The following is a 23,751-nucleotide window of genomic DNA, read 5'->3' on the forward strand; positions in this document are numbered from 1 at the left end:
AAACATGCCCAACTTACCTCGTCTCCTGGCTCCATCTGGTCGGCTGGGCTGCAGTCCCAGCAGTGGCCACCGCTCCCGGTGGCGCTGCTGGGACAAAGAGCTGCTGGTCCGCTGTTTGGCTGGCAGCTCACTGAGGAGGGACAAGCGGGTGGAAGCCCTGCCTCGGGATAATTAAAGCCTGGGGACCCGTAAAATGCGGGATGGATCCCCGAGCTAGATGGAAGCGGGTTCGCCACCGACTTTTACCTCGGAGGTGAATTCTCGTCCGCTTAAGGTAAAGTCCAGCCCTATGTGTGTGTATGTATATATTTATTAAATATATGTATGTGTTTGAGTGTCTATATGTATCTATTATATATATGTATGTGTTTGAGTGTATATATATATTATATGTATATGTGTTTGGGTGTATGTGTGTGTATATATATATTTATTATATATATGTCTGTGTTTGTGTGTATGTTTTTTGCTCAGCTCAGACCATCCCACTTTTTACAGGATTAGCTCATCCACAATGGTAGATCCATCTCTCAAAGTTCCATCAATAGCACCCTTGAGAACAGTGGATCTGCCTTCCTCAAACAAGATGGAATGAAAAGAAATGAAACCGGACGGACCACCCGACATCGACCTAGGCACCGGAAACGACAACGGCAAACCCAGCCCTGTCGACCCTGCAAAGTCCTCCTTACTAACATCTGGGGGCTTATGCCAAAGGTGGGAGAGCTGTCCCACAGACTAGTCAAGCAACAGCCTGACATAGTCATACTCACGGAATCATACCTTACAGACAATGTCCCAGACACTGCAATCACCATCTCCGGGTATGTCCTGTCCCACCGGCAGGACAGACCCACCAGAGGTGGTGACACAGTGATATACAGTAGCGAAGGAGTTGCCCTGGGAGTCCTCAACATCTACTCCGGACCCCATAAAGTCTCACGGCATCAGGTCAAACATAGGCAAGGTAACCTCCTACTGGTTATCACCTAATGCCCTCACTCAGCTGATGACTCAGTACTCCACCATGTTGAACACCACTTGGAGGAAGCACTGAGGGTGGCAAGGGCACAATATGTACTCTGGGTGGGGGACTTCAATGTCCATCACCAAGAGTGGCTCGGTAGCACCGCTACTGACCGAGCTGGCCGAGTCCTAAAAGACATAGCTGCTAGACTGGGTCTACGGCAGGTGGTGGAGGAACTCAACATGAGGGAAAAACATACTTGACCTCATCCACACCAATCCTGCTGCTGCAGATGCTTCCGTCCCACCGCACAGTCCTTGTGGAGACGAAGTCCCGCCTTCACATTGAGGATACCGCCCATCGTGTTGTGTGGCACTATCACCATGCTAAATGGGATAGATTTCGAACAGATCTAGCAATGCCAAACTGGGCATCCATGAGGCGCTGTGGGCCATCAGCAGCAGCAGAATTGTACTCAACCACAATCTGTAACCTCATGGCCCGGCATATCCCGCACTCTACCATCAAGCCAGGAGACAGACCCTGGTTCAATGAAGAGTGCAGGAGGGCATGCCAGGAGCAGCACCAGGCATACCTCAAAATGAGGTGTCAACCTGGTGAAGCTACAACACAGGACTATCTGCGTGCCAAACTGCGTAATCAGCATGCACAGAGCTAAGCGATCCCATAACCAACGGATCAGATCTAAGCTCTGCAGTCCTGCCACATCCAGCCGTGAATGGTGGTGGACAATTAAACAACTAACTGAAGGAGGTGGCTCCACAAATATCCCCATCCTCAATGATGGGGGAGCCCAGCACATCAGTGCGAAAGATAAGGCTGAAGCATTTGCAACAATTTTCAGCCAGAAGTGCCGAGTTGATGATCCATCTCAGCCTCCTCCTGAAGTCCCCAGCATCACAGATGCCAGACTTCAGCCAATTCGATTCACTCCGCGTGATATCAAGAAACGACTGAAGGCACTGGATACTGCAAAAGCTATGGGCCCTGACAATATTCCGGCAATAGTACTGAAGACCTATGCTCCAGAACTTGCCGCGCCCCTAGCCAAGCTGTTCCAGTACAGCTACAACACTGGCATCTACCCTGCAATGTGGAAAATTGCCCAGGTATGTCCTTTACACAAAAAGCAGGACAAGTCCAACCCGGACAATTACCGCCCCATCAGCCTATTCTCAATCATCAGTAAAGTGATGGAAGGTGTCATCAACAGAGCTATCAAGCGGCACTTGCTTAGCAATAACCTGCTCAGTGATGCTCAGTTTGGGTTCCGTCAGGGCCACTCAGCTCCTGACCTCATTACAGCCTTGGTTCAAACATGGACAAAAGAGCTGAACTCAAGAGGTGATGTGAGAGTGACTGTCCTTGATATCAAGGCAGCATTTGACCGAGTATGGCATCAAGGAGCCCTAGCAAAACTGAGGTCAATGGGAATCAGGGGGAAAACCCTCCGCTGGCTGGAGTCATACCTAGCGCAAAGGAAGATGGTTGTGGTTGTTGGAGGTCAATCATCTGAGCTCCAGGACATCACTGCAGGGGTTCCTCAGGGTAGTGTCCTAGGCCCAACCATCTTCAGCTGCTTCATCAATGACCTTCCTTCGATCATAAGGTCAGAAGTGGGGATGTTCGCTGATGATTGCACAATGTTCAGCACCATTCGCTGAGATACTGAAGCAGTCCACGTTGAAATGCAGCAAGACCTGGACAATATCTAGGCTTGGGCAGATAAGTGGCAAGTAACATGCACGCCACACAAGTGCCAGGCAATGACCATCTCGAACAAGAGAGAATCTAACCATCTCCCCATGACATTCAACAGCATTACCATCGCTGAATCCCTCCCTATCAAGAGCCTGGGGGCTACCATTGACCAGAAACTGAACTGGAGTAGCCATATAAATACCATGGCTACAAGAGCAGGTCAGAGGCTAGGAATCCTGAGGCGAGTAACTCATCTCCTGACTCCCCAAAGTCTGTCCACCATCTACAAGGCACAAGTCAGGAGTGTGATGGGATACTCTCCACTTGCCTGGATGGGTGCAGCTTCAGCAACACTCAAGAAGCTCGACACCATCCAGGACAAAGGCCACTTGATTGGCACCCCATCTACAAACATTCACTCCTGCCACCACTGACGCACAGTGGCAGCAGTGTGTACCATCTACAAGATGCACTGCATCCCTTCTCCAAGTTGAATTCCATTTGCCACTTTTCTGCCCATCTGACCAGACCAGAGCGGGAGGGGGAGGATCCAGTTGTTGTGGTCCACGTTGGGACTAACAACATAGGCAAGGCTAGGATGGAGGACCTGTTTGGGGATTATAAAGCACTAGGAACGAAATTAAGGAACAGGTCCTCGAGGGTCATAATCTCCAGATTACTGCCCGAGACACGTGCAAATTGGCTTAGGGATAAGAAAATTAGGGAAGTAAACATGTGGCTAAGGGAGTGGTGTGGGAAAGAGGGGTTCCATTTCATGGGGCATTGGCATCAGTTTTGGAACCGGGGGGATCTGTACCGATGGGACGGTCTCCATCTGAACCGATCTGGAACCAGTGTTCTAGCGAAAAGGATAAATAGGGTGGTCTCTAGGACTTTAAACTAGTGAGTCGGGGGGAAGGGAAAGGGAAAGCGACAGGGAGCATGATGATAAATAAAAAGGTAAGCAGCAGGTTAACATGTGTGCAGGAGGGTTTAAGTTCAAGGCAGACTATGAAAGAAGCAGAAAGGAAGGATAACTCAGGAGATATTATTAGAGATGTTGGAAATCATGAGGGTAAGAAAGCTAGCATAAAGGCACTTTACCTGAATGCTCGTAGCATTTGTAACAAGGTTGATGAGTTAACGGCACAAATCATCGCGAATGAATATGATTTGGTAGCCATTACAGAGACATGGTTACAGGTTGGTCACGACTGGGAGTTAATTATCCAGGGGTACCAGACTATTCGGAAGGACAGACAGGAAGGTAAGGGAGGTGGTGTAGCTCTGATATTCAAGGACGACATCAGGGCGGTGCTGAGAGATGATATAGGTTCTATGGAGAATGAGGTTGAATTCATTTGGGTGGAAATTAGAAACTCTAAGAAGAAAAAGTCATTGATAGGCGTAGTCTATAGGCCACCAAATAATAACATCACATTGGGGCGGGCAATAAACAAAGAAATAACTAATGCCTGTAAAAATGGTACGGCAATTATCGTGGGGTATTTTAATCTACATGTATATTGGTCGAACCAGCTCAGTCAGGGTAGCCTTGAGGAGGAGTTCGTTGAGTGTATCCGTGATAGTTTTCTTGAACAGTATGTAATGGAACAGACGAGGGAGCAAGCTATCCTAGATCTAGTCCTGTCTAACGAGACAGGAATAATTAATGACCTCATAGTTAGGGATCCTCTTGGAAGGAGTGATCACAGTATGGTTGAATTTAGAATACAGATGGAGAGTGTGAAGATAAAATCCAATACCAGGGTCCTGTGCTTGAACAAGGGGGACTACAATAGAATGAGGGAGGACTTGGCTAAAGTAGACTGGAAACAAAGATTTTATGGTGGGACAGTTGACGAGCAGTGGAGGACTTTCAAAGCAATTTTTCAAAGTGCTCAGCAAAAGTATATTCCAGTGAAAAGGAAGGACTGGAAGAAAAGGGGTAATCTGCCATGGGTGTCTAAGGAAATAAGGGAGGCTATCAAATTGAAAGAGAAGGCGTACAAAGTGGCCAAAAACAGCATGAAACTAGAAGATTGGGAAAACTTTAAAGGTCAACAGAAAGCCACAAAAAGAGCTATAAAGAAAAGTAAGATAGAACATGAGAAAAAGCTAGCACAGAATATAAAGACAGATAGCAAAAGTTTCTATAAATATATAAAACAAAAAAGAGTGGCTAAAGTAAACGTTGGTCCTTTAGAGGATGAGAAGGGGAATTTAGTTATGGGATATGATGAAATGGCCGAGGCATTGAACAGGTATTTTGTATCGGTCTTCACAGTGGAGGATACTAATAACATGCCAGTAATTGATAAAGAGACGGACGTAGGTGAGGACCTGGAAACAATCATTATTACGGAAGAGATGGTGTTGGGCAAGCTAATGGAGCTAAGGATTGATAATTCTCCTGGCCCTGATGGAATGCATCCCAGGGTACTAAAAGAGATGGCGGGAGAAATAGCAGGTGCACTGGCGGTAATTTTCCAAAATTCGCTGGACTCTGGGGTAGTCCCAGCAGATTGGAAAACAGCAGATGTGACGCCACTGTTTAAAAAGGGAGGTAGACAAAAGATGGGGAATTATAGACCAGTTAGCTTAACCTCTGTAGTGGGGAAGATGCTTGAGTCTATTATCAAGGAAGAAATAGCAGGGCATCTCGATAGAAATTGTCCCGTTGGGCAGACGCAGCATGGGTTCATGAAGGGCAGGTCATGCTTGACAAATCTTTTGGAATTCTATGATGACAATACGAGCCAGGTGGACAATGGGGACCCAGTGGATGTGGTGTACCTAGATTTCCAAAAGGCCTTCGACAAGGTGCCGCACAAGAGGCTGATGCATAAGATAAGGATGCATGGCATCAGGGGTAAAGTATTAGCATGGATAGAGGATTGGTTGACTAACAGGAAGCAGAGAGTGGGGATAAATGAGTGCTATTCTGGTTGGCAATCAGTCACTAGTGGTGTGCCTCAGGGATCGGTGTTGGGACCGCAATTATTTACAATTTATATAGATGATTTGGAGTTGGGGACCACGTGTAGGGTGTCAAAGTTTGCAGATGACACTAAGATGAGTGGCAGAGCAAAGTGTGCAGATGACTGTGAAACTTTGCAGTGGAACATAGATACATTGAGTGAGTGGGCAAAGGTCTGGCAGATGGAATACAATGTTAATAAATGTGAAGTCATTCATTTCGGTAGGAGTAACAGTAAAAAGGATTATTACTTGAATGGTAAAAAGTTGCAGCATGCTGCTATGCAGAGGGACCTGGGTGTCCTTGTGCATGAATCGCAGAAGGTTGGTCTGCAGGTACAGCAAGTAATTAGGAAGGCAAATGGAATTTTGTCCTTCATTGCTAAAGGGATTGAGTTTAAAAGCGGAGAGGTTATGTTGCAGCTGTATAAGGTACTGGTGAGGCCGCACCTGGAGTACTGTGCAGTTTTGGTCTCCTTACTTGAGAAAGGATGTACTGGCACTGGAGGGGGTGCAGAGGAGGTTCACTAGGTTGATTCCGGAGTTGAGGGGGTTGGCTTATGAGGAGAGACTGAGTAGATTGGGATTATATTCATTGGAATTCAGAAGAATGAGGGGGGATCTTATAGAAACATATAAAATTATGAAGGGAATAGATAAGATACAAGTAGAGAGGATGTTTCCACTGGCAGGTGAAGCTAGGACAAGAGGGCATAGCCTCAAGATTAGAGGGAGCAGATTTAGGACTGAATTGAGAAGGAACTTCTTCACCCAGAGGGTTGTTAATCTATGGAATTCCTTGCCCAGTGAAGTAGTTGACGCTACTTCAGTAAACGTTTTTAAAGCTAAGGTAGATATCTTTTTGAACAATAAAGGAATTAAGGGATACGGTGAGAGCGCGGGTAAGTGGATCTGAGTCCACGAAAAGATCAGCCATGATCTTATTGAATGGCGGAGCAGGCTCGAGGGGCCGGACGGCCTACTCCTACTCCTAGTTCTTATGTTTTATGTTCTTATGTCCCTCATGACAGACTGGTTAAAAAAATAAGATCCCATGGGATCCAGGGAAATGCAGCAAAGTGGATACACAATTGGCTCAGTGGCAGGAAACTAAGGGTAATTATTGACGGCTGCTTTAGCGACTGGAGGGCTGTTTCCAGTGGCGTTCTGAGGGCTCGGTACTGGGTCCCCTGCTTTTGTGGTGTATATTAACAATTTGGATGTGAATGTAGGCGGCATGATCGAGAAGTTTGCGGATGACACAAAGATTGGCCGTGTGGTAGATAGTGAGGAGGATAGCTGTAGGCTGCAGGAAGATATTAATGGTCTGGTCAGATGGGCAGAAAAGTGGCAAATGGAATTCAACCTGGAGAAGTGTGAGTTGATGCATTTGGGGAGGTCAAACAAGGCAAAGGAATACACGATTAATGGGAAAATACTGAGAAGTGTAGAGGAAGTAAGGGACCTTGGAGTGAATGTCCACAGATCCCTGAAGGTAGCAGGACAGGTCGATAAGGTGGTTAAGAAGGCAGATGGAATCCTTCCCTTTATTAGCTGAGGTATAGAATACAAGAGCATGGAGGTTATGCTGGAATTGTATAACTCATTGGTTAGGCCACAACTTGAGTACTGTGTGCAGTTCTGGTCATCTCATTACAGAAAGGGTGTAATTGCACTAGAGAGGGTACAGGGAAGATGTTGCCAGGAGCGGAAAAATGCAGCAATGAGGAAAGATTGGACAGGCTGGGGTTGTTCTCCTTGGAACAGAGAGGGATGAGGGGAGATCTGATTGAAATGTAGAAAATTTTGAGAGGCCTGTTCAGAGTGGAGGTGAAGGGTCTATTCACCTTAGCAGAGAGCTCAGTGACGAGGGGCATAGATTTAAAGTGATTGGTAGGAAAATTTCGAGGGGACCTGAGGAAAAACTTTCTCACCCAGAGGGAGGTGATGGTCTGGAACTCACTGCCTGAAAGGGTAGTTGAGGCAGGGACCCTCAACTCATTCAAAAGGAGTCTGGATATGCACCTCAAGTGCCGTAAGCTGCAGGGTTATGGACCAAATGCTGGAAGGTGGGATTAGAATGGGTGGATCGTTTTTTGGCCGGCACAGGCAAGATGGGCCAAGTGACCTCTTTCTGTGCCTTAAATTTTCTATGATTCTAAATCTGGAACTCCATCCTCTATAAGACTGTGGTTGCTGGAGTCAATTGAAATTTTTAAGACTGAGTTTGACAGATTTTTGTTGGGTGAAGGTATCAAGGGATCATAGAGTAAAGGAAGAAAGACTTGCATTTATATAGTGCCTTTCATGACCACTGGCTTTATGCCCAATGAAGTACTTTTGAAGTGTAGTCACTGTTGTAATGCCAGAAATGCGGCAGCCAATTTGCACACAGCAAGCTCCCACAAACAACAATGATATAATGACCAGGTAATCCGTTTTAATGATGTTGATTTGGGGATGAATATTGGCCAGGACACCAGGGATAACTCCCCTGCTCTTCTTTGAAATAATGGCCATGAGATCTTTTACGATCACCTGAGATAGGACCTTGGTTTAACGCCTCATCTGAAAGACAGCACCTCTGACAATGCAGCTCTCCCTCAGTACTGAACTGGAGTGTATAGGCAGGTAAATGGTGTCTTGAGACAGATCAGCCATGATCTAATTGAATGTTTAACAGGCTGAAGGGGATGAATGGCCTCCTCCTGTTCCTCTGTTCCGAGTCATTAGGTGTCAGCTGTGGCTCAGTTTGTACCACTCTTGCCTCTGAGTCAGGTGATTGAAACACGTTGCACTCCAGAGACTTGAACACATAATCTAGCTGACATTCCAGTGCAGTGCTGAGGGCTGCTGCACTGTTGGAGGTGCCATCTTTAGGATAAGATGTTAAACTGAGGCACCCTCTCAGGTGGACGGAAAAGATTCCGGCACTATTCAAAAGTAGGGCAGGAGAGTTCTTCCTGTATTTTATCCAGTATTTATCCCTCAAATAATATCACTTAAAAACCAGATTAATTGGTTAACATTGCTATTTGTGGGAGCTTGCTGTGTGCAAATTGGTTGCCACATTTCCTACAAAGGTGACTGCACTTCAAAAGTACTTCATTGACTGTAAAGCACTTTAGGAAGTCCTGAGGCACTGTATAAATGCAAATTCTTTCTTTTGAATCACGAGCTCAGAGTCTCTCGTGCAAAGAAGTTGCCCGCAGTGTGAATTTACACATGCTGGGCAAGCATGTGGCCGTTCTTCATTACACAGCTTCCAGGGTGAGGTTGGATGGGCTGTGCTGATTGTGTGCATTTGATCATTCAGATTGATATAAAAACAAAATACTGCAGATGCTGGAAATCTGAAATAAAAACAGAAAATGCTGGAAATACTCGGCAGGTCTGGCAGCATCTGTAGAGAGAGAGAAGCAGAGTTAACGTTTCAGGTCAGTGACCTTTCATCAGAACTGACAAAGGTTAGAAATGTAATAGGTTTTAAGCAAATAAAGCATGGGTGGGGGAAAGTAGGACAAAAAGATAGGTCAGAGGGTCACAGAGAATAACTGACCAGAAGGTCATGGAGCAATGGCAAAGGGTGTGTTAATGACCTGGTGAAAGACAAAGCGTTAGTGCAGAGAGAGTGTTAATTGACAGAAAAATGAACAGCCCTGGCCAAAAGCACAAACATGAAAAAAAACAGTGGGTAGCCACATGGTAAAAAAATGAATGATGAAACAAACTAAAATTAAATAATAAGAAAAAAAAAAAAAATAAAGCTAAATATAGAAAAGGGGGGCCAGTCATGCTCTGAAATTATTGAACGGTAGGCTGTAGTGTGCCTAATCGATAAATGAGATGCTGTTCCTTGAGCTTGCGTTGATGTTCATTGGAACACTGAGAGCAGGGGTGTGTTGAAATGACAAGCGACAGGAAGCTCGGGGTCATGTTTTTGGACTCAGCGAAAGTGTTCTGCAAAGTGGTCACCCAATCTGCGTTTGGTCTCCCCAATGTAGAGGAGACCACATTGTGAGCAGCGAATACAGTATACAAAATTGAAAGAAGTACAAGTAAATCGCTGCTTCACCTGAAAGGAGTGTTTGGGCACTTGGATACTGAGGGAAGAGGAGGTAAAGGGGCAGGTATTACACCTCCTGCGATTGCAGGGGAAGGTGCCTTGGGAAGGGGATGAGGTGGCGGGGGTAATGGAAGAGTGCATCAGGGTGACGCGGAGGGAACGATCCCTTTGGAATGCTGATAGGGGAAGGGAGGGGAAGTTGCGTTTGGCAGTGGCATCAAGCTGGACCTGGCGGAAATGGCGGATGATGATCCTTTGGGTGTCTAGGCTGGCGGGGTGAAAAGTGAGGACAAGGGGAACCCTGTCATGGTTCTGGGAGGGAGGGGAAGGGGTGAGAGTAGAGGTGCGGGAAATGGTCCGGACATGGTTGAGGGCCCTGTCAACCACAGTGGGGGAAAATCCTCAATTGAGGAAAAAAGAAGACATATCAGAAGCACTGTTGTGCAAGGTTGCATCGTCAGAGCAGATGCATCAGAGATGGAGAAACTGGGAGAATGGAATGGAGTCCTTACAGGAGGCAGGGTGTGAAGAAGTGTAGTCAAGGTAACTGTGCGAGTCGAGGGGCTTATAATGAACATTAGTAGACAACTTATCCCCAGAGATGAAGACAGAGAAGTCGAGGAAGGGAAGGGAAGTGTCAGAGATGGACCATGTAAAGGTGAGAGAAAGGTGGAAATTGGAAGCAAAGTTGATAAAGTTTTCCAGTTCGAGGTGGGAGCAGGAAACGGCACCGATACAGTCATCAATGTACCGGAAAAAGAGTTGGGGGAGGGGGCCTGAGTAAGACTGGAACCAGGAATGTTCGACATATCCCACATAAAGACAGGCATAACTAGGACCCATGCGGGTACCCATAGCAACACCTTTCACTTGAAGGAAGTGAATGGAGTTGAAGGAGAAGTTGTTCAATGTGAGAACAAGTTCAGCCAGGCAGAGGAGGGTGGTGGTGAATGGGGACTGGTTGGGCCTCTGTTCAAGGTAGAAGCGGAGACACCTCAAACCATCCTGGTGGGGGATGGAGGTGTAGAGCGATTGGATGTCCACAGTGAAGAGGAGGCGGTTGGGGCCAGGAAACTGGTAATTGTCAAAATGACGTAGAGCACCAGAAGAGTCACGGATGTAGGGGGGAAGAAACTGGACCAGCGGAGCAGCGGTAGAGTCAATATAGAAAGAAATAAGTTCAGTGGGAAAGGAACAGGCTGAAAATATGGGTCTACCAGGACAGTCCTGTTTGTGGATTTTAGGAAGGAGGTAGAAACGGGCTGTCCGGGGTTGTGGGACTATGAGGTTGGAAGCTGTAGAGGGAAGATCTCTGGAGGAGATGAGGTCAGTGACAGTCCTGTGGACAGTAGCTTGATGTTTGGTGGTGGGGTCATGGTCCAGGGGGAGGTAGGAAGAAGTGTCTGAGAGTTGGCGCTCAGTCTCTGCAAGGTAGAGGTCGGTACGCCATACAACAACAGCACCAACCTTGTCTGCAGGTTTGATCACAATGTCGGGGTTAGACCTGAGAGTCATAGAGTCATAGAGTTATACAGCACAGAAACAGGCCCTTCGGCCCATCATGTCCGTGCCGGCCATCAAGCACCTAACTAATCCAATTTTCCAGCACTTGGCCCGTAGCCTTGTATGCTATGGCGTTTCAAGTGCTCATCTAAATACTTCTTAAATGTTGTGAGGGTTCCTGCCTCTACCACCTCTTCAGGCAGTTTGTTCCAGATTCCAACTGCCCTCTGGATGAAATTTTTTTTTCCTCAAATGCCCTCTAAACCTCCTGCCCCTTACCTTAAATCTATGCCCCCTTGTTATTGACCCCTCCGCTTAGGGAAAAAGTTTCTTCCTATCTAACCTATCAATGCCTCTCATAATCTTGTACACCTCAATCATGTTCGCCCTCAGCCTTTTCAGTCTCTCTTCATAGCTGAAATGCTCCAGCCCAGGCAACATCCTGGTGAATCTCCTCTGCACCCTCTCCAGTGCAATCACATCCTTCCTATAGTGATGGTGCCCAGAACTGTACACAGTACTCCAGCTGTGGCCTAACTAGCATTTTATACAGCTCCATCATAACCTCCCTGCTCTTATATTCTATGCTTCAGCTAACAAAGGCAAGTATCCCATATGCCTTCCTAACCACCTTATCTACCTGTGCTGCTGCCTTCAGTGATCTATGGACAGGTACACCAAGGTCCCTCTGACCCTCTGTACTTCCTAGGGTCCTACCATCCATTGTATATTCCCTTGCCTTGTTAGTCCTCCCAATATGCATCACCTCACACTTCTCAGGATTAAATTCCATTTGCCACTGCTCCGCCCATCTTACCAGCCCATCTATATCTCCCTGTAATCCAAGGCTTTCCTCCTCACTATTTACGACACCACCAATTTTCGTGTCATCTGCGAACTTACTTATCATACCTCCTATATTCATGTCAAAATCATTAATGTACACTACAAACAGCAAGGGTCCCAGCACCGATCCCGGAGAGAACAGAGTGTAGCAAGTTCAGAGGGAGACAGGTTAGAGTGAGTTAGGGGAGCAGATAAATTGAGATGGCCAATGTCTCGCTGACAGTTTTCAATGAAAAGATCAAAAATGGGTAAGAGGCCAGAGGGAGGGGTCCAGGTAGAGGGAGAATACTGGAAGCAGGTGAATGGGTCTGCTGGTCGGGGTGGGGGGGGGGGGGGGGAGAATTCCTGGTCAAAGAAGTGAGCCCAGAGGAGAAGGCGACAGAAGAAGAGCTCAACGTCATGCTGAGCGTGAAATTCATTGAGGTGGGGGTGTAAGGGGATAAAACTGAATCTTTTGCTGAGTACAGAACGCTCAGCATCAGTGAGGAGAAGGTCAGAGGGTATTGTGAATACAAGGGGTCAGATCAGGAGGGATAGGGTCAAGCGGAAGAGAAGGGGAAGAAGCATCTGGAGGGCCATTAGTCCCCATCAGCTGCTGGAGCTTGCATTCCTTGACACCTGAAAGGAAGAAAAAAAGTGTTTTGTTCATGTGTCGGATAAGACGAAGGATGAAATGAAATTGTGGAGTAGAACAGCTTTGGGATAAGGTGAGGTGGAGAGAGAGGTCCAGTGTGTGCATGTGGTGGCGCATGGCACTGAGTGTGGATCTCAGGATGCGGCGAGAATAGCGGTCCGAGGAACGTTGTATTTCTCGGAGATACCTGTAATCCTGGGTGGATTCAAAACATGATGGGTGAAATTGCAGTTGGAATCCACATGGAATAAGTCGGAGCTGGAGACAGTCACTGAGGAAGGAGATGTGGCTGTGAAAACGAGTTTTGGTAGACACTTCATCAAACGCCAGGAAGGAAATAGAAAGCAATGAAGGAGAACAAGGTAAAAGAGACAAACGAAAATCCCATTGGAGAGAAGAGCAGAACTTCTTCAAGGTAGGCATTTCTGGAAGAGAAGTGGCAGTGGATTAAACACTCCGTGACACCCTGGTCCACTCCTCCATTACCCCCGACACCTTGTCCCCTTCCCACGGCACCGTCCCCTGCAGTTGCAGGAGGTGTAATACCTGTCCCTTAACCTCCTCTCTCCTCACTATTCAAGGCCCCAAACACTCCTTTCAGGTGAAGCAGCGATTGACTTGTACTTCTTTCAATTTAGTATACTGTATTCGCTGTTCACAATGTGGTCTCCTCTACACTGGGGAGACCAAACGCAGATTGGGTGACCGCTTTGCGGAACACCTTCGCTCAGTCCGAAAACATGATCCCGAGCTTCCTGTCACTTGCCATTTCAACACCCACCCCCCCCTACTCTCATACCCAAATCTCTGTCCTGGGATTGCTGTAGTGTTCCAGTGAACATCAACGCAACCTCGAGGAACAGCAATCTCACTTACCCATTACGGACTGGACATCGAGTTCAATAATTTCAGAGCATGACTGGCCCCCCCTTTTCTATTTTTAGCTTTATTCTTTCTTTTTTTACCATGTGCCTGCCCACTTTTTTTTACATGTTTGTGCTTTTGGCCAGGGCTGTTCATTATTCTGTCAATTAACAGCCTCTGCACGAACGCTTTGTCTTTCACAGCACCATTAACACACTCTTTGCCTTTGCCCCACGACCTTCTCGTCAATTATTCTCTGTGACCCTCTGTCCTCTCAACACCTCTTTGGTTATCTTTTGCCCCACCCCTGCTTTATTTGCTCAAAACCTCTTACATTTCTAACCTTTGCCAGTTCTGATGAAGGGTCATTGACCTGAAATGTTAGCTCTGTTTCTCTCTCCACAGATGCTGCCTGACCTGCTGAGTATTTCCAGCACCTTGTTTCTATTTATGATCATTCAGATTCCCAGGTGGGGGCGGAGCTAAGCGTGCAGCGCGGGCATGGGCCATTCAGGTTGCGGGGCGGCCCCTGCCGCTGCTGGTTGGATGGTCGGGTGATGATTTTACACAGCGTCCCGGGCGGCCGGGCTGACTGTGCCGTCAGTGTAGCGGAGGTAGCCGCTACTCTGTGCTGTCTTTGCCTTGTCAGTCACTTTAAAACCCCCAGTCGGAGTAGTTGCTCCTCTCCAGTGAGAGGGAGAGTGGGGGGCTGCTGAATGCAAAAAGCAAATTGCAACAAGTTAAAAAGAACAGGGACACAGGTAGACCGGATCGGAATAAGTAAACCGGAGAAATACCTCTTTTAAATTATTGTTAGAAATGCTTATCCAATACATTGGAAGGAGAGCAGACTGAGAGCAACAAGAGGCTGAAAGGGAGGAAGCTGCCATTCCGAAGCTCGCTGCATGCAGAGAGGAGAACGAGGACAAAGTACTGCGGCTGTGAAGGACAAGCTGGTGAGTAACACAGTCAGTGCTACTGCTCCCTATTCTATATACAGAGAGGGTGAAGAATCCCTGCTTAACACCTTCACACACTTCATAACCCTGCATTATTACCTAAGGGTTTGTGCAATACTTATAGATCATCTTTATAAATACCACAATTTATATCTGATCCAATGTCCATCTTACATTTATAGAGCAGCTTTGACCTAGTAAAATGTCCCATCATCACATGCCTCTAATCTAGGCAATATTTATCGTGTGTATATATATATAAAATAGAAATAGATTTATACAAATATATATATATATATATATATATATATATAATCTACATATGCCATATAATGCTTGGATATGCACTTGAAGTGCTGTAACCTCCAGGGCTATGGACCAAGAGCTGGAAAGTGGGATTAGGCAAGATATCTTTTTTAGCTTGCACCGATACAATGGGTTGAATGGCCTCCTCCACTGCTGTAAATTTTCTTTGTTTCTATATATCTCTGAAATACCCAATATCTAGCATAGATCTATTTCATATGATTTATATGTAATATATATATATATATATATATATATATATATATATATATGTACATACCACTAATATAGATAATATTTTCTATACCTGTAGAGCTGGAATATATCTGATATTTTTTTGTCTTTAATATGTTATATTACACGTGGTGTTTTTTTTTTGTGGCTGCATGAAATCAAAGCAAACTTTTGTGATAAATCTGGAGTCCTTTCTCTCCCTCTACCACTTACTGCCTTTGGAGAAAAAGCTTCTTATTGGTGGGAGCTTGGACACACCTTTTTGCAGAAGGAAATCTGATTTGGTTTGATAGTTTCCCAGTTCGAAACTCTAATGCCAACTTTATATATCATCGAATCATAGAATAATACAGCACAGAAGGAGACCACTCGGCTTATCTTTGGATGAGCAACCCAGTTAGTCCCACTCTGCTCTTTCTCCACATCCCTACAATTTTTTCTCTTTCAAGTATTTATCCAGTTCCCTTTTGAAAGCTACTGTTAAATTGTACCACCTTTATCAGGCAGTGCATTCCAAACCCTAATCACTTGTGTTTAAAAATAAGTTTTTCCTCATGTTGCCTCTGTTTTTTTTTTGCTAATCACCTGAAATCTGTGCCCTCTGATTATTGATGCTTTAGCGGTTGGGAACAGTTTCTCTGTATTTACTCTATCAAATGTCTTTTTAGCCATCTTTGCTGTGAGGAGAACAACCCCAGCTTCTCCACTGTGTACATGTAACTGTGATCCCTTATCTCTGTAAGTGTTCCAGTAAATCTTGTCTGTAAGTTCTCCAAAGCCTTCTTACCCTTCAAGTGCAGTGCCCATAATTGGACATAGTACTCTAACTTGCCGAACTATTGTGTTATATAGGTTTAGCATAACTTCCTGGCTTTTGAAATCAATGGCTCTATTTATAAAGCCCAGGTTTCCATATGCTTTATTCACTGCTTTGTAAACCTGTCCTGCCACTTTCAAAGATTTGTGCACAACAGATCTCTGTTCTTGCACCCGCTTTAAAATATGTTTGTTTTAATTTCCAGGCTGTATCGACTTGAATGTGGCTCATTTAAAATTTGCAAGTTACCTGCTACCAAGTGGAAACATTGCATGTATCTTAATATGGGGAAAAGAAATCCCCAACACATCCGTGTAATGACTGGGAGGTCCAAGTGACAATTTGGTAGAATGATGTTTGCGCCGATCAGCCTGCGCTGCAGCTTTCTCCTGCTGACTGCCGGCTGCTTACTGTGTGCCCTTGCCCAGGAGGTAAACAGAAGTGCTGTAAATGGGACGGCTGGATGGGTGCCTTTCGTTACATCCCGACTGGATCACATCATTGTGAAAGAAGGGGTCAGCGTAACGATGAACTGCAACGTTAGTGGGAACCCTGTGCCACAGATTCAGTGGTACAACTCCAATGGCCGTTTGCTGCGCCAGGAAAGTGGTAAGTTAGAATTTGACCATCAGCCACTCTGCCAGCTCTCCACAAAGGTGAAATAAACGTCAGAAATGCAGTTAAGTCGCAAGGTGCTTCAATCGCTGATTTTTTTTTTTTCATTTGTTCTTGGGATGTAAGTGTCTCTGACGAGGCCTGCATTTATTGCCCATCTCTAATTGCCTTCGAGAAGGTGGTGGTGTCTTCTTAAACCGCTGCAGTCCTTGGGATGTAGGTACACCCATAGTGCTGTTAGGGAGGGAGTTCTATTGACCCAGCAACAATGAAGGAACAGCGATATAGTTCCAAGTCAGAATGGTGTTTAACTTGGAGGGTGACAATAATACTGGAAGATCACTAGAATTAAAGCTCAGATATTCACAAAGGGCTGACAGTATGTTTACAAGATAATCTCAACTGATTTATCATAGATTGATACAACAAAGAGGCTATTCAGCCCATTGTCCTTCTGCCAGCCCTTTGAAAGAGCTATCCAATTAGTCCCACTTTCCCTGCTCTTTCTCCACAGCCCTGTGTTTGTTTACTTTTCAAGTACTTATTCAAATCCCTTTTGAATGTTTTTTTTAATTGAATTTGTTTAAATTCAGGCAGTGCATTCCAGATCATAACTATTCACTGCATTTAAAAAAAAATTCTACTCTAGCAAAACTCCTCAAAATTCCAAAAACCTGTATTAAGTCTCCTCTAAACTTCTGCTCTAAGGGGAATATCCTTACAGATATGGAAACCACAAAAATGTCATCTCATTAATACTCCATACTCCCACCTTTCTTGTTATAGTATCACCACGCTTTTATTTATTTGTATTAAAAATAATTATGTTTAGCATTTAATGATCCCACTTCAAAGTGGCAGAAATATGTAAAGAAAGCCAGTCATTTCCTTCTGGTTTTTCAGATCTTGGTAACCTGATCTCTCTCTCTCCCCAAGAGCAGGAACCAGGCTTTTACAAGCAACCGCCAATCTACAGAAGCTTCCCTCAACCCTTAGTATCTGGTTGACCCCATGGTGTGCCTATTTAGACCAGCCTGAGCAGTCTTAAAGCTGCTAACTACAGTTCTATCTCAGCAACTGGCCATCAGAACTGTGCAGTCCAAAAAACCCGGTCCCAAACTACCCTGTGAGCATCACCACTGAAGATCAGCCACAGATAAGCTTGTTTGGCCCGTGCACACATTCACTCAGCTATGACAGTATGCTGCCTTTGCACATACCAATTGAACCTGGTATTGGTTTGAAATTTTGTGTGGGGTGTGAAATATCCTGGAAGAACAGGTTTTGTGTGCTGATGAAATGTTGAGACATATTGCAAATTGCTAACAACCTGTAAATTAACAGGAGTGCCTCATTTGTGGAGGTGACTGCAATGCATTACTGCCATGCTGTGTCCTTGAAAGTGTGTTGTGCAAATGTTTAATGCGTGCATGCATGCATTGCTGAAGGAGGCCATTTGGCCCATTGTACCTGTGCTGGCTTTTTGAAAGAGCTATTCAATTCGTTCCACTCCCCTGCTTCCCGTAATCCTGAATTTTATTTTTTCCTTTCAAGTATTTATCCAATTCCCTTATGAAAGTTGCTATTGAATCTAACCACCCTTTCAGGCAGTGCATTCCCGATCAGAACAACTTGCTGTATTTAAAAAAGAAAACTCATCTCCCCTCTTTTTTTTTTGCCAATTGTATTAAATCGGTGTCCTCTGGCTAGTGACCAAAAGTTCCTTTTTTGCAGGTTAAGTCTGTGAATGCCAAGGTCAAATTCTATAGTACCAAAGGGAAGATTAGATATTTAAAAGATGGACTTGCTAATAATCAGCAATTTAATCTATGGTGCCCCAATTAAGAAACTAAGAAAGACTTGCATTTAACAACTTCAGGATGTTCCAAAGTGCTTTACACTTTTGGGAGTGAGAGTGCAACTAAATGCTAACTGAAGTGCTTACTGATGAATGTAGGAAATGCAGCAGCCAATTCGTGTGAAATTGGCCAGATAATGTTTTTTTTTGTTAAGCCCTGTTGGTTGAGGGATAAATATTGGCCAGGACATCGCAGAAATGCCCCCTGCTCTTCTTTGAAAATAGTGCTGTGGGATATTTTACGTCCACCTGAGAGGGTGGTTTAGCTTCTCATCTGAAAGACGGCACCTCCGACAGTGCAGCGCTCCCTTGGCACTGCACTGGATTACCAACTTGGATTATGTATTCAACTCCTGGAATGGGACTTGAACCCACAACCTGATTCGGGAGTGAGAGTGCTATGCACTGAGCCACAGCTACCAATGCCTGATGATAAATTGTTAAAGCATCCATTCACTGATCTTGCCCTTGCCTGTGATATTTTTCATCCTTTCCCTTCATTTCACAGTTTTCTTCCTTCTCTTCTTCCTTTTCCCGAAGACATTGACTCCTTGCCGGGGTTACGATGCTATGATTAGTCAACAACTCCGTTATCGTTTTATCATAGAATCACAGAATTATTACAGCGCAGAATGAGACCATTCAGCCCATCGTATCTGCACTGGCTCTCTGAAACATCAGTTCACTTAGTGCCATTCCTCTGCCTTCTCCCTGTAACCCTGCACATTTTTCCTTTTCATATAGCAGTCTAATTCCCATTTGAATGCTTCAATTGAACCTGCCTCCACCACACTGTCAGGAAGCACATTCCAGACCTTAACCACTCGCTGCGTGAAAAAGTTTTTTCTCATGCTGCTTTTGCTTCTCTTACCAAATACTTTAAATCTGTGCCCTCGTTCTCAATCCTTTCATGAGTGGGAACAGTTTCTCTCTATCTACTCTGTCCAGACGCCTCATGATTTTGAATACCTCTATCAAATCACCTCTCGGCCTTCTCTTCTCCAAGCAAAACAGTCTTAACTTCTCCAATCTATCTTCATAACTGAAATTTCTCATCCCTGGAACCATTCCCATGAATCTTTTCTGTACTCTGTCCAATGCCCTCATGTCTTTCTTCAAGGTGCGGTGCCCAGAACTGGACAACCAGGATGGTAGAAGGCGAACTTGGGTCTTTTATTGTCTGGTAATTCTTATGGGGGCAGGCTGCCCTTCAATATCTCGCTCATTCCTCACGTATGAGCTTAGACTGTTGGCGGGCTATTCAACCAGGCTAACCTGTCCTCGTCCAACTCCCACGCAGCACCGGTTGTTAGATAGCTCTCACAAGAGAGGAAAGCCTGGCTAGATTTCCTATGCCTAGCCTGGGGTCATTGACCTTTACAGCTTCCTGACTGAAATGGTTTCTTGGGATGAGTCAGGAATTGAATCTGGAATCTTCTGTTTGGCTCCTCTGCAATTCTAATCTTAATCCCCTCAAACAGGTATTTTAAAGGTGATGACATGGTAATACTTTAACATTAACGTAGTGGTTCAGAAGTAGCACTCTCCTCTGAGTCAGAAGGTTGTTAATTTAAGCCCCACTCCAGATATGTAGAGAATCTGGGCTGACAATCTAGTGCAGTAATGAGCCAGTCATGCCATTTTTCAGGTGAGCACCGCACTGAAGTGCAAAGGAACATGATGTGCTCAAACCATGGGCGTCAACCCTCAACCTTGTAAATCAGAAGTGACTAAGCCAAGCTGACAATTAACGAAAAGCCTAAATCCCCAAGAGTACATTTTAAAAAAAAAAGTTATCAGAGTAGTCTTTTAAAATGGACAGTGTAAATGGATTCAAGAGATATGGTTTTGGAGAGAGAGAATTAAGGGATATGGCAAGAAAGTGCTCAAGTGGTGAAAAAGGAGATGAGCATATTTTGACCTTATTCCCTTTCTCTGATTCTAAATACATTTAGGGTCTCTCATACCTTAGTTTAAGACCTTGTTGAATTTTATAGCAAGTGGGCTCTGGACACCTCTGTTTCTATATTTTCCACTGGGGCCAACATTTCAGATGTTGGTGTTACAACCAGGTCTAGGGGTTCCCTGTCAGCCTTTGCCTGGTTTAACCGTAACAGGCTTTAATTTTAGAAACACCGTGTTTTTAGCTCCCCCTCAGTAAATCCTTGTTCACTGCTTTCCAATTGTAAGACAAAGAAATCAGACAGGTTTTCTTAAATTTAAACAAGGTGGAAGTTTATTAATCTTAAACTCTAATTCGGTTAACGACTACGAGTACGTGATGAGACCACGCAAGCATGCATACACGATAAATACACAGGCAGATAGAGACAGAAAGAGTAGAAAGAATAAAGGGGAAAAGTTTGAGGTAATATCTGGATTGTAGTTACAGTCCTTTGAGTTTGATGTTGAGTCTTTGGTTGCCAGTAAGTCTTGCTGTTCGTTGGGGCCCAGTGCATGATTTAACTTGTTTCAATGTAGGAGTCTTTTCTCTCTTGAGGTTTACATGGGTCTGGAGGCTTGTGATAAAGCAAGAGAGAGCCAGCCAGGAGAGAGGCTGTCTTGTTCCAGGTTCAGTTGCCAACTCTGCATTCTGAATTCAAACAGTCCTGTGACTAGTTCAAAAAGCCTGGACCGGCCGGTTAGTCATGAGACCAGCTGGTTTAACCACTTCTGTGTTTGTGGATTCTAAATCACAGAATCACAGAATAATACAGTGCAGAAGAGGCCCTTTGTCCCATCGAGTCTGCACCGATGCATTAAAGACACCTGACCTGTCTACCTAATCCCATTTGCCAGCACTTGGCCCATAGCCTTGAATGTTATGACGTGCCAAGTGCTCATCCAGGTACTTTTTAAAGGATGTGAGGCAACCTGTCTCTACCACCCTCCCAGGCAGTGCATTCCAGACCGACACCACCCTCTGGGTAAAAAAGTTCTTCCTCAAATCCCCCTTAAGCCTCCCGCCCCTCACCTTAATCTTGTGACCCCTCGTAACTGACCCTTCAACTAAGGGGAACAGCTGCTCCCTATCCACCCTGTCCATGCCCCTCATAATCTTGTACACCTCGATCAGGTCACCCCTCAGTCTTCTCTGCTCCAGCGAAAACAACCCAAGCCTATCCAACCTCTCTTCACAGCTTAAATGTTCCATCCCAGGCAACATCCTGGTGAATTGTCTCTGCATCCCCTCCAATGCAATCACATCCTTCCTATAATGTGGCGACCAGAATTGCACACAGTACTCCAGCTGTGGCCTTACCAAAGTTCTGTACAACTCCAACATGACCTCCCTGCTTTTGTAATCTATGCCTCGATTGATAAAGGCAAGTGCCCCATAGGCCTTTTTCACCACCCTATTAACCTGCCCTTCTGCCTTCAGAGATCTATGGACAAACACGGCAAGGTCCCTTTGTTCCTTGGAACTTCCGAAAGCTCTCGGTTGAGGCCGTGGGGTGGTGTAGCGCTGTCTCTTAGCCTGACAAGATGTGGATCACCATTGTCCAGCCAAATCTCTGTTAATTGAATCAGCGAGCAATTCTTTTGTCTCTCCAAGCACTATCTTTTAGTATGCAAATGTCCTCCAGCCAAGTGTCTGGTTATCTCTTTTTGAACAAATCATTTCACTGCAGCAACAGTTTAAAATTAATGTCCATATGGTGAAATTGATATGCCTCATTCTTGGCAGGTGGGGGTCTTCATGACATTGGTCACGAGTACATCTTGAACATTGGACTGTGCTTTGATGTATAACAATAATAACTTGCATTTATATAGTGCCTTTAACATAGTAAAACATCCAAAGGTGTTTCAAGGGAGAGTTATCAAACAAGATTTGACACTGAGCCACAATAAGGAACTGTTAGAGCAGGTGACCAAATGCTTGGTTAAAGAGTTATGTTTTAAGGAGCATCTTAAAGGAGGAAAGAGAGGTTTTGGGAGGTAATTCTGGAGCTTGGGGCCTAGGCAGCTGAAGGCATGGCCTCCAAGTCGCTATGAAAATTGGAGATGTGTAAGACCAGTATTGAAGCAGCACAGAGACCCCGAGAGTGAGGGTCGGGGGCGTTGTAGGGATTGAGGGGGTCACAGAATGGGGTTGGATGAGGCCACGGAGGGATTTGAAATATTATGGAAGAGAATTTTAAAATTGGCTCCTGGTCCAGCAATGCCTCAATGTGGGTTAGCGAACAAAGGGACGTTGGGTGAACGGGATTGTGTGCAAGTTAGGATACTGGCCGTGGAGCTTTGGATGAGCTCAAGTATTTATAAAATCAAATGTGGAAACTCAGCAAAAAGATTGTAAGTTTTTCAGAGGATAATAGTAAATAGGAGCAGGAGTAGGCCATTAAGTCCTTCGAGCTTGCTCCACCATTCAAACAGATCATGGCTGATAATCTACCTCAACGCCATTTTTCCCCACTATCCCCATATCCCTTCTTGTCATTGGTCTCCAGAAATCTATCAGTTTCTCTCTTGAACATGCTCAATGATTGAGCTTCCACAGCCCTCTGGGGTAGAGAATTCCACAATTCACCACCCTCTGAATTAAGAAATTCCTCCTCATCTCAGTCTTAAATGGCCTGCTCCGTATTCTGAGACTGTGTCCCCTTGTTCTAGACTCACCAGCCTATCCATATCTACCCTGATACTCCCTGTAGAATTTTGTAAGTTTCAATGAGATCACTTCTCATTCTTCAAAACTCTAGGGAATGCAGGCCCAGTTTCTGCAATCTCTCTTCATAAGACAATCCCGCCATTGCAGGGAATAGTCTGGTGAACCTCCGTTGCATCCCGTCCATGGCAATACCATCCTTCCTTAGATAAGGAGACCAAAACTGTACACAATACTCCAGGTGCAGTTTCACCAAGCCTTTATATAATTGAAGCAATACATCTTTACTCCTGTCCTCAAATCCCCTTGCAATGAAGGCCAATGTACCACTTGCCTTCTTAATTGCTTGCTGCACCTGCATACTAGCTTTTATTGACTCAAGAACGAGGGCAACCTGATCTCTTTGGACATCAACGCTTCCCAACCTCTCACCATTTAAGAAATACACTGCCTTTCTGTTTTTTCTACCAAAGTGGTGGAACTTACTTCACATTTATTCACATTATATTCCATCTGCCATGTTCTTGCCCATTCACTTAGCCTGTCTAAATCCCCTTGAAGCCTCCTTGCATCCTCCTCACAACTTACATTCCCTCCTAGTTTTGTGTCATCAGCAAATTTGGAAATATTACAATTGGTTCCCATATCTAAATCATATATATATATTGTGAACAGCTGTGGCCCAAGCACTGATCCTTCCGGTACCCCACTAGTAACAGCCAGCCATCCTGAGAATGATCCATTTTTTCCTCCTCTCTGCTTTCTCTGT

The 23,751-nt window shown here is 45.0% G+C and overlaps 1 protein-coding gene across 1 annotated transcript in view; it reads left to right on the top strand.

Annotated features, from left to right (window-relative positions):
* Nucleotides 1-14,138: 14,138 nt before the first annotated feature.
* The window catches only part of LOC137368940 (microfibrillar-associated protein 3-like), a 43,281-nt gene continuing 33,668 nt past the window's right edge, over nt 14,139-23,751 (top strand). The window contains exons 1-2 of the mRNA XM_068029286.1: nt 14,139-14,537; nt 16,103-16,506. Coding sequence (XP_067885387.1) covers nt 16,248-16,506 — 259 coding nt within the window. The 5' untranslated portion in view covers nt 14,139-14,537; nt 16,103-16,247. The remainder of the gene's footprint in view (nt 14,538-16,102; nt 16,507-23,751) is intronic.

The sequence above is a fragment of the Heterodontus francisci genome, chromosome 4, assembly GCF_036365525.1.
Source record: "Heterodontus francisci isolate sHetFra1 chromosome 4, sHetFra1.hap1, whole genome shotgun sequence".
Classification (NCBI taxonomy): Eukaryota; Metazoa; Chordata; class Chondrichthyes; order Heterodontiformes; family Heterodontidae; genus Heterodontus; species Heterodontus francisci.